This window comes from Morone saxatilis, unplaced genomic scaffold (genome assembly GCF_004916995.1).
Source record: "Morone saxatilis isolate NCDOM2014 unplaced genomic scaffold, NCSU_SB_2.0 Contig12, whole genome shotgun sequence".
Lineage (NCBI taxonomy): Eukaryota > Metazoa > Chordata > Actinopteri > Moronidae > Morone > Morone saxatilis.
Genome location: NW_023339674.1, coordinates 22454292 through 22465823, shown reverse-complemented (window position 1 = coordinate 22465823; position 11532 = coordinate 22454292). Strand labels below are relative to the sequence as shown.

Below are 11532 nucleotides of genomic sequence, written 5' to 3'. Positions count from 1 at the left end.
GCCTGTGCTTCGAGGGAGTTATATCATATAACTGATATGTCAGTGAATTGGGTTACCTTAAAAAGGTGAGCTGAGTGAACTCACTCTCACTTCATGTTAGTAGATCTCCCATTATCAGTATCCTTCAGTGTTAATACTACGACCAGAGGAAAAATAACTCACAGTATCAATTCCAAATCAATTCACCCTGCATATGAAAATGACTAAAGGTATGTATGTAGTATCGAGAACCAGTACTCTATTTGCACTGATTGCTGAGCTCACAAGAAAATACATTTTGCAATATCTCCACAAATATAACATTCACACTGCAGTTCTGTGTATTATACAGCTAGGCTGATATATTCTTAAATCTTAGTGCAGAAATGTCGAATGTATGATTCATTTGAAACAGTGTCTCCATTATGTAATTTGTCCACCAGAGAGTGATGACAAGTTCATTTTACAGCTGTACATACATATGCTCAGTAAATATGTTATATGTTATATGTTATATATAAGAGTAGTTATATTTGTGGACTGCACCTCGTAGGACAACATTTTAATACAAATGGTCTTTCTGAGTTAGAAGACCATTGGTGGAAAGATTGGGAATTGGGAACTGGATTGCAGTGAGTTTTCTTATGTTTCTGTGCAGATTATTGTTACCCTGCACCTGCAAGAAGAAGAATTTATGGATGTGCTTGTGTCTTCTGATGATTGCATAAAGTGTACTTCAGGAAATGTTTTCTCTCAGCAATGATATACTTCAGTAGATGGAAATTTGAAAGGGCAGAAGCATGATAGTTGGAGTAAAAATAACAAAGAACGAGTGTGCCCGATTCACCTTTGTTTCTTATTTGCACTCCTGACAGGTACAGCCCCAAAATAAAACTTTAATTTCCCCTTGATGGCATGAAATGTCAGCAAATGTTTTAACATCTAGGACTGCTACTTTAACCTTTAGACTGCAGAAAAACAAGGACCTGTGTAAATGTGGGTTTGGGTCTATCTCTCCCCGCCATCTTTTAGTTACTGGAGCTAGAAAATCTTTATTTGTGCAAAAGAGACCGAACATGGGTCGGGCTGAGAAGGGACAAGGGATCCATTAACACCATGGTTGCGTGTGATAGGCTGAAGAATATGCATATGAGTAGAAGAGAGTCACTACAATGTTGAAGAAAACATTACGTTGGAGGTTGAACATAAATATTTCACAACAATAGCAAGCCTTCCATGTAACATTACACTTCCTCATAAAGCGTGGCTGGAGCCCTTCCCAGCATGCACTCGGTGAAAGGTGGGGTAATATGGACAATTTAGAGTCTCCAGTTCACCCGACCTGCATGTCATTAAACGGTGGGAGGGAACTCACTCAGATGTGCCCTGCTTCCTCTCTCATTTAAAAGGGAAGGCTTGGAGATGTAGTATTTTACAGAGTAGATGAATAGATCTGAATAAGAGCCATATACAATGCACGTTGTGTAATTCAAAGCTAAAATGAAAGTGAAGGACATTATCTCTGTCACATTGTATCACAAAGGAACTGCTCATTAAAAACAGTGTTCTGTTGCATTGTAGCACACACAATCAAATTGTGAGTTTATGGAGATTTCCTAAGATACTGTATCAGTGCACTTGACGAATACTTAGAGCAGTAGGTCACACCAGGTGGACGATGAAAGTTTATCTCCTTGTTCGATACGACCTTTAGGTGCCTTTAATGAGGACACAAGGAGAGACTTCAAGCCAGCAAAGGAACATGACAAGATGTCTCAAAGCACAGGACAGATACAGTATGTACTGTATGCCTTTTGCTGCATAATCATAAAAAGCCAGCTTCACACTGCAGAGCTTGAGCCACACACTTTGCCCCAGATAACAGTATCTGATGCAGTGCAGTATCTTAACTTTAAAATACCTGAGCTTTTGTGTGGTTATTTGACTAGGATGATCAAATGTTAATGTTCTGACTATTTCATGTTGAAAATGGGTAATTTCTACCTTGAACTGTGGGAGGAGAAGAAGACGGTTCAGTGTTAAAAAGAGATTAAGCACGTCTCTGTTCAGGGGGCTGGAGAGCTGAAAAGGGTTTTATCCAAGTCCTTGAGTTCACAGTAATGTCAGACATAAATGGTGCAACTACAAAAGCTGCAAAAAAAAAATTGTTTTTGTTTAGTTATGTCTTGTTTATGAATGCAAAAAAACAAAAAAAAACATGAAAATGTATTTTTCTTAGTTGCTGTACAATTGTATAGACACATAATTATATGCAGAGGTATAAGAGGGAACATTAGTCATGGGATTTTACTATTATGCCTGCACTGTGCATACAGAAGGTGGTGATTAGGGGTATCCTACCCAGCTCAGACAACATAGTGTGGATGGTTCATCCATAAAATTAAAAAAAAAAGTTCATTCATAATGCCTTATTTGCATAAGGGGACAGGAAGGTCAGTGGCATATACCTCTGCCCTCTTTTCACTGAAATGAAAAACTGCATCATGGTAGGTGTCTTCTTCCATGCTGCTTCACATTCCAGCTGCTTGCTCCATCCTGATCCATTAGTCAGCTGTCTAATTGGTATTCTGGTCATTTTAAACGTCAGGTAAACTGTGGCAGAATAATTTCCCACCGATCAGAGTCGACGTTAAGCCATGTGCAGATTTTCAATAATGACTAATATTCCCATTTGTCCACATGATTTAAAAAACTGATGGGAAAATATTTCATTATAAGAGCAAATCTGTTCAGCGTGACCCAACTTAACATATTTTAGACAGGAGGGAATGATGTATTATGGATTTAAATATTTCACTTTCCACACAGTGTGTTTTAAAAGTAAATCCACACAGAATCACAAAGGTTAGAGTCCTTGCTCTGGTCCTGAATGTTAGTGAAGTCGGTTACACCAGTGGTTTTCTAACTGGGATCTGGGGACCAACAGGGGTCCTTCAGTGTGTTCTAGGGGTCCCAGGCAAAAGGAGGAATATAATATTTTAACTTTTTTCAAATTTTTTGGAAGTTGTAAGAAGAAGGGACGAAATAGGGTTGGCTATTAGGTAGTGGTCCCAGTTTGATAATTGACTTTATAATCTTGAAACCTTTCTCAGAAAGGATTCCTTAAGACAGAATCCTCCCTGACATGAAAATCAAATTGAGATTAGGGATGGGAACCGAGAACTTCTTCCAGTTAAAACTGGTTCCAAAATGTACAATTGGAACATTGGAATCGCATGCCACCGAGTCAAGTACTTTTATTTTTCTACACTGTTCAGAATCCGACATAATAAAACAGTTGCATTGACAGTGAAAACCTGGAAAGACCTACTTTTTTTCCACACAGAAAATTGATCAGGAACCAATGAGAGAATCAGCAAAGAGTTGGACCGATAAGCAGAATCTATAACTGTATTAATATAAAAAAAAAAATCTGCTTATCAATGCAGATTTATTTTTAAAAAGCTAACAAAAAGCTTAATCGATGTCAGGCAACAGCCGATGGATCCTGGGATTGCTCCCAATCTGTCTAGTATTAATTACTTTTACTTATTACTTTTGTGCTTTCTGCCTCTTTTTCTCTCCACATGGACTGCCTACCTGTGTGCAGTCAAAGCCTGCTCAAATGTGATTGATCAGTAGAACAGAAAGCAAAAGGCTTCCGATACCAAAATCCTGTCCCTTGCCTGAATATGCAGATATCTGTTCATAGAGATTAATGTTCAGTATTATGATGACAGTGCTGGCAGCAGCCAGTCAGGAGAGACCCTCCATGGTGTACTACGATTTGTTTTGCGCTAGAATGAACACAATTTTAATGTGGGAATCTCACACATCAGAGACGATGAACAAGGACATTAAAATGTGAGTCTTACAGGTAAAAGATGAGACTCAAGTAAGTACATGTACAGGAGTTAAGAGTGCGGCGACTGCTCTTCAAGTGCTCTGAACTGTAACTGGGCGGAGGCTGTGAATAATATATTTCTCACAATTGTGGGTAAGGTGTATTAGAGAAAAGACATCAGTATAAAAATTCTTATTTGGGCACTTGAATTAATCTAACCTAACCGAGAGTTAGAGGTTAGTCAGCATGGTTGCTAATGGAACAATTAACTACAACTACTAGTCTTGTAAACCACTTCATACTCTTGCAAAGGAGGTTAAAATTGGATGGTGCCCAGCTGGTAAGCTATTCTATCCTAGGTCAACTATGCAATTTCAAGTGTCAAAGTTCATTAAGTTGAACTAAACATAAAAGATTTGCAGACACCAAAACACATAAAAAACCAAAGGTTTTTGTTAAAACTGTAAGAGTTTTTACTTTTAGTTAAGAATTGAATCAGTGACCTTCAGTCTGTTTCCAGTCTACTGTCAGCTTGGTAAGTTCAAGTTTGTGCATTGTGCAAAAGTATGTGGACACTTGAACATTACATTAGTGAATGTCTCACTCCAGGACCAGTAATACGCAGCCTCTCTCTCAGCCAGTGTTTTGGTTTCAGGCCACAAGATTTTCTCCCATTCAGGCACAAGAGCATTAGTGTGGTTGGTAACTGATGTTTGGGCGATAAGGCCTGGCAGGCAGTTGACATTCAATTCTTTTTGACGGTGTCAGATGGGGTTGAGGTCAGGGCTAAGTGCCAGCCAGTCTCCCAACCCAAACTCAAACCCATTTCTTTATGGCTTTGTGCACGGAGGAGATGTCACATTGAAACAGAAAAGGACCTTCCCAAAATTGCTGCCACAAAGTTGGAAGCAATATTGTCTAGAATATTGGTAATGCTGTAGAAACCATATAGAGTATGTCTGCTGCCACTAAAACAAGGTTCACTTTAACAATACAGGTGGTACTTCCATGCAGTATTAAGCATCTGACAGCTCTATGTGTCTCAGGAGATCATTTGTTCTCTGCTTCAGGTTGAATAAATTTATCATGTGAGGTCTATTCTTACTGTACAGCAGTATCTTTGATTTTACTGCGAGTATATACAGTACCTCTAGATCTAGACCCTTAATATAGCAGCTCCTCTGAGGCAGCGAGGTGAAAGACCAATTTTCTTCACAGCAATTCCTGCTGTAGTGGCTGAAAGCAGCTGCAAGCAGCGGGGAGGGGAAATAAGATCGATACTCCTCCAGCATAGTCATAGTTTCTTCATAATTTTTTTAAGAGATTACAAAACTGGATATTTTGATGTGTTAGTAGAGATTTACCTCTAATCTGCAACTCACTATTTCCAGATGTGATTACGTCAGCTCATATTAGTTGTATTTATTTGATTTGCAGCACTTTTCCTCCACTGGTCATTAAATCCTGGGTAATGTTCAGTTATTTCAAATCCCCTGAGCTCCATACAATTAAAGGTCATGTGCACCCAGTGGTTCTCTTGATTATAGACTTCATTTTAATTGGTGAGCTATTCAAACTGGTGCAGAGACTGGGTAAAAGGTCAAACGATTTTCAGGCCGTGGCAGCAGTATGAAAAGGTGTGGGTTGCCTGAGGAGGGCAGACTATTATTAATTTCATTATACTGTACATCTTTATCTGTAATGTTGCTAAAGACTGTTGCTGAAGAGATTTTTTGCTTTGTCTTAGCTCACCCAGCAGCTTCACTGTCAAGCTGGTTAGATTACAAAGTAGGGAATAGTAATGCTTATTTGGTTTATTTTTAACATTGCAATCTGGACATTGTGTTCTTTGTCACCTATGTACAGCTACAGCTATAAGTAGCTTTATAGCATCGTATATCAATCAATCAATCAGACTTTATTTGTATAGCACTTTTCATACAAGCAAAATGTAACACAAAGTGCTTCACACATGATAATACACCAGCGTAGACCTCAGCTCATAGTGTAAAAGCAAATCTGATAAATGAGTAGAACTAAGACCTTTAAGAGCTTTATAAACCGATAAAATGATCTTAAAATGGATTCTGAGGCACACAGCAAGCCAATGCAGAGACCTTAGGATTGGTTTAATGTGTGCTCTCTTTCTGGTCCTTGTCAACACATGCAGCTGAGTTTTGAAGTAATTTTAATTGAGTTATTTTCTTCTTTGGGAGACCAGAAAGTAAAGCATTACAGTAATCCATTCTGCAGGTAATAAAAGCGTGCATTAATGTCTCTGTATTGGTTTGGTCTTGAATTGGACTTGTACCTCGTTGGACAAAGTCTTGACTCGATCTTGACTAGTCCTGGTCTTGGACTCGACAAGGTTGGTCTTGACCACAGCACTGTACAAAATTAATAGCGTAATTGTTTGCTTCATTCATTAGCATCTAGTTTCCAATCAATGTAAGACAGCAGTGAGGTTGCCCTTTTCAGTAAAAATCCAGCTGTAGTTTTACCATCTACAGCTGGTGATGTTACGTATCATTTCACATAAGTAGCATTTATGCTAACTGGCACACCAGCATGACAGGATAAAAAGTAAGGCTAAAGCACAACACACACATTGCCAGTGTGCGTTGGGCTTTAGCCTTACTGGTATGAGGCACACACTGTCTTCCCTTCTGTGTTTGGGTGGATGACATTTATACCTGGATGTATGCTGAGAATGTACATTTGCTCCTGGGAAATGTGTGTAACTAACATGAAGTGGCTTTTTACTGTTCACACTTTTTAACAACTCAAGGTGCTAAAATCCAGGTACTAGGAACCAACACATCTCAGGCTATATCAGCTCTTTAGGGTGTCTAAAAATAATAATAAAAAAAGTTTACTTAGACATCAGCATTTCAACTGACAAGAAATCTTGAAACCATTATCTGGTATTTTAGCACAGTTAGTGGTTTTGCAAGGCAATGATTTAACACATCAGATCACATTATACAGCATACATTTTTCATACATACTTAAAGGTGTAGTTGAACATTTTAGGCAATATGCTCAATCGCTTTCTTATCTGAGAGTTATATGAGAAGATTGATACCACTCTCATGTCTGCACAGTAAAAATGCACCTGTAGCCAGCAGCCAGTTAGCTTAGCATAAAGACTGGAAGCTGAAAAAAGCTAACCTGGCTTTCATTCATTTTCCTGAATCCACTGTGCTGAGCACTCAACTGGTTAACCCCTGTTAGAGTAAGAAAAAGCAAGTCAGTGAGTTGGATGGATTGCCCTTAAATTCTTAAGTGACAGCAGCCTGGATGAAGAAGCCAAAAGTTTCTGGAAAGCAAGAGGATGTTTCAGTGTATCTTTAGTGTCTCTGAGCCATACACTATATGCAAACAGTCCGCATTATTTTTATTATTAAATTTTTTTAGCCAGAGTCCCACCTCACAACGAGAAGATTCTGGGTCCTTTCTGTGTGGAGTGCAGGATAGGTTAATCAGCGACTCTAAACTCACCATTGAGATCAGCCTCAGCTGTACTTTGTGTTTAATGCTAATTGGCAAGTAACTACGCTAACCCACTATGCTAAGATCATGAACATGGTAAACATTATACATGATAAATGTCACCATCATTGTCATTGGGAGCATGATGGAATACTCATGTTAGCATTCATCTCAAAGCACCATTGTGCCCAAGTAAAGCTTCTCAGAGAGGCTAGCATAGCTGTAGACTCTTGTTATAAGATAATTCAATAGATCTCAGATAAAGAGCCAATTCACCAGCACAGCACTGAAAAAAGACTGCAGCTGCAACACCGAACAGCAACTTTTGTTTGAGGACTTATAGGTCATTCATTTTGTATTTGCAATCAATAACCAACTGTGTGGAGCATTGTAGTCATTGTAAAAAAAAATCTCATAATGGAAATGGAGTTAATTAATGTATAACTCAAAAATCACATGTGTACTGGTCAAATACAACGATCAGTCATAACATTATGAGCACTGACAGGTGAAGTGAATAACACTGATTATCTGGTTATCATGGTACCTGTCAGTGGGTGGTATATATCAGGCAGCAAGTAAACATTTTGTCCTCAAAAGTTGCATGTTGTTAGAAGCAAGAAATAATGGGGCAGTGTGAGGAATTTATGAGCGACTTTAACAAGGGCCAAAATCTTGTGATGGTCTGAGACTGGGTCAGAGCATCTCCTCCAAAACTGCAGCTCTTGTGGGGTGTTCCCAGTCTGCAGTGGTCAGTACCTATCAAAAGTGGTCCAAGGAAGGAAAAGCAGTGAACTGGAGACAGGGTCATGGGTGGCCAAGGCTCATTGATGCACATGGGGAACGAAGGCTGGCCCGTGTGGTTCGATTCAACATATGAGCTACTGTAGCTCAAACAGTTTTTGCTAGTTCTGATAGAAAGGTGTCAAAACACACAGTGGATCACAGTCTGTTGGTATGAGGCTGTAGAACATTATGACCACCAGGGTGCCCAGGGGGTCATAATGTTAAGGCTGATAGATGTATGTCTGGTATATGCCAGTCAATCAGCAATCTGATGGACTGTATACTGTCTGGTCATATCAGGGCTGTAGGGGGGGGGTAAACGCAGGAAAACGCTGTTTATGCCCCTTTTTAAATACATTTTTATAATGTTTCACTCACTTTGCGCAATTTTTTTAAGTTTGAGTCAAACTCTGTTGTTTACTGAGCATTATATGACGGTTCAGACAACCTCTTTCAAAGTGTTGCCTGCCACACGCCTCCTCCCCTCTCCCTCCTCTCCCCTTTCGTCCTCTCTGTAAGCGGACAGCGTGGCCCCGCGCAAGTTTTAATGACATTAAAGTGCTGCTGCATGGGCGCTCACCTACCGGCATGGACATCTGTCAGTTTTTCAGACATCCTCCAAACAAATGGTAAATAGTCGTTGCCTGACTTGTCAGTTAGTAAGATATTTACATGAATTTGCCTTCCTCTGACTGCTACTGCAATTTGTTTCTCTCAGTTTGTGTACAGTTTGTGTATGGAATAGTTTTGTAATTAGTTTTGACAGTTGACATTTGAAATCCATTAATTGAAATAATGAACAATTGAATATTGATTGAGCCATAAGGACTTAAATCCCACACCAGCACACTATATAAACAACAACAATAGTAATAATAATAAAATCATATACTTATAGGGATATATGATTTGGTCTTGTTTAATACCACTACAGCCATGGCTGCAATGTAACTTGGTATGTGCAGTAACTTACATTAACTGTGACATATTTTTTTATATACATCACTTAAAATGGAATAAATGATGATTATTGATTCTTTATCAAACAATGTTAAGAAAAATTGAGTTGCTGTGGAGGTGCTGACAGGAGCTTAAAACCACAGGCAGATGCACTGCAGCCTTGTAGAGGTTTCTGTCAGCACAATGGTGAGTTAAGCAAATCACTGAGAGGTGGTGGCAGGGGAGATCTGTGCTCTGACATACAGGCCGGTGAACAAGTAAAATGATAAATGCTCCCGCTGGCGAAGATGATGAATGATAGATGGCATACAGAGATGTGTTGCTGAAACCTATAATCCTTCTATTCAGTGTCATTTAAAAAGAAAATCAATACTCTTCAGTTGCAGGTGAAGCTGCTCCTTTTGCTAAGGACACAGAACAACATTTGTGATGTACGTTTTTAAAATGAAATGGCATCAAATAATACCACAATGTACATCCACTTAAATGTTTTTTGATCTCATCTTTTAGGAATATCAAATTGACATCATCTTTGCCCAGACGTGGACAGACAGCCGTCTCAGATACAACAGCACAATGAAAAAATTGACTCTGAACAGCAATATGGTTGGACTTATTTGGCTACCAGATACCATCTTCAGGAACTCCAAGAATGCAGATTCCCACTGGATTACAATGCCCAACCAGCTGCTCAGAATATGGAACGATGGGAAGATACTTTACACCTTAAGGTAAACTTAAAAATTCCTGGTTAAGTGAAACCAAAGCTACCCTTTTAGAAGTAGTGCAGGAAGAAATGCAACACAAAGGCAAAGCTTATGCAAATATTAAAGTGAAAATATTACAATTATGTTAAGCATTAATGGACAGCATTACAGCTATAACCAAGCCAGACCTGTATTTATGCCTAAAATCAAGTTGTATATGTTCCACTGTAAAACCAGATGAAACTCAATTTTGTAAGTTAAAAAAACATTTTTGATCAAGAAGCTTCAGAAGTCATTTTAAGTGACCCTGACTTCATCTGTACTGTGAAAAGAAAATACCTAGTATAAGTTACATCACCAACTAACGTATCACATCACAGTGTAGAATGCACAGAACAAATGAGTGTTACTGTAGTTTACCAGGTTTGTCTTTGGTATAGTTTATTTTATGACTGGACACAACTATTGGATCGCAATTCAATTATGATACACACATTCTGGACCCCAGAGGATAAATTCTGTGAATCCCTGGCAAATCATGAGGTTCACAGCAACAGGCTAATACTGTTTGGAGAATTTTGAGACTTCTTGGTTCCTTCTCACACATTTACTCACAGTATATATACTGTATAGACTGATTTATGGGATATTATGTAGGCTGTTATCTGAAGCTGTATCAACATTTCTCAACATGATTCCTATAATTACCACCCTGAATATCCATGTTCTCTGTAACCATTTAAACTTTCCTCTGGGAATCACTGAGGTTTATCAATGCACCAGTCAGTCTATACTGCATCAGACTGGAGCAGTCCTATTCACTAAGAAACTTGTGCGAAATAATTTGTGATGCAAACATTCCCCAAAAAGAGCAGCGCAAAAGCAATTAGTCCATGTCATTACCGATTGTAAGTGCAAATTGCCTGCTTTAAGACCAATTTACTAAGGCAGCCACCCTCGTGCCCCAAAGCACTCTTTGTAATTGGAGCACTCGACATTAATATAAACTGCTCCTTCAGTAATAATCATCTCTAGACTGTCCTCAATCTTTTTTGGCACTGCCCTTATGTTGTGAGATTTTTAATTGACAGTGTTTAAGGACTCTTGTGTGTTTAAGTTGAATGTGTTGTGCATGTGCAAGGTTGATTTAGCACTATACAACTTCCACACAGAGCTTGCACATTTCTGCAAGAACAAAAAAGTAACCTCAAGTCACAAGCAAAGCCCAGCTAGATCCTCCCCCATGCAGCTCTATTGATATTGGGTATTCAGGGGCATGCAAACTTTGAGGAGTAATATCCGTTGATGGCATGAGAGAAAGACAATGAAATGTCATTCGGTATTAATTGTGCATTGGCTTGGCTGCAGTAAACAGAGATGACATTTTGTGATATCCATGCCTCTCCCACATGCATGGTATTGTCCCATTTTCATGCTTTAATGAGGTTTAAAGATCATACCAGAATTACATTACAAAGACTTATTTTCCCTGTCTTATGTGTCCACTCTTAGACATAACATATATGATTTACAAATTCATTTTGACAACAAGGTGCCCTAGGCAAGATTTTCTTTTGGGGGCCCTCCTTACTTTGCCTGGAGCCGGGGACTATGAGATAAAACTTTAAACTATGTTAATAGTTTAACAATATAACGATATTATATAAAATAATTTTTTTAATGCAGACAACTTCAATATACCATACTATATATATATTATATATATATATATATATATATATATATGTGTCGGGCTCTACGACG

At 38.7% G+C, this 11532-nt stretch overlaps 1 protein-coding gene across 1 annotated transcript in view; it reads left to right on the top strand.

The window, feature by feature from the left end:
- LOC118322400 (gamma-aminobutyric acid receptor subunit gamma-3) overlaps positions 1-11532 on the top strand; it is a 53270-nt gene that overhangs the window by 28812 nt on the left and 12926 nt on the right. The window contains exon 4 of the mRNA XM_035654065.1: positions 9572-9792. Coding sequence (XP_035509958.1) covers positions 9572-9792 — 221 coding nt within the window. The remainder of the gene's footprint in view (positions 1-9571; positions 9793-11532) is intronic.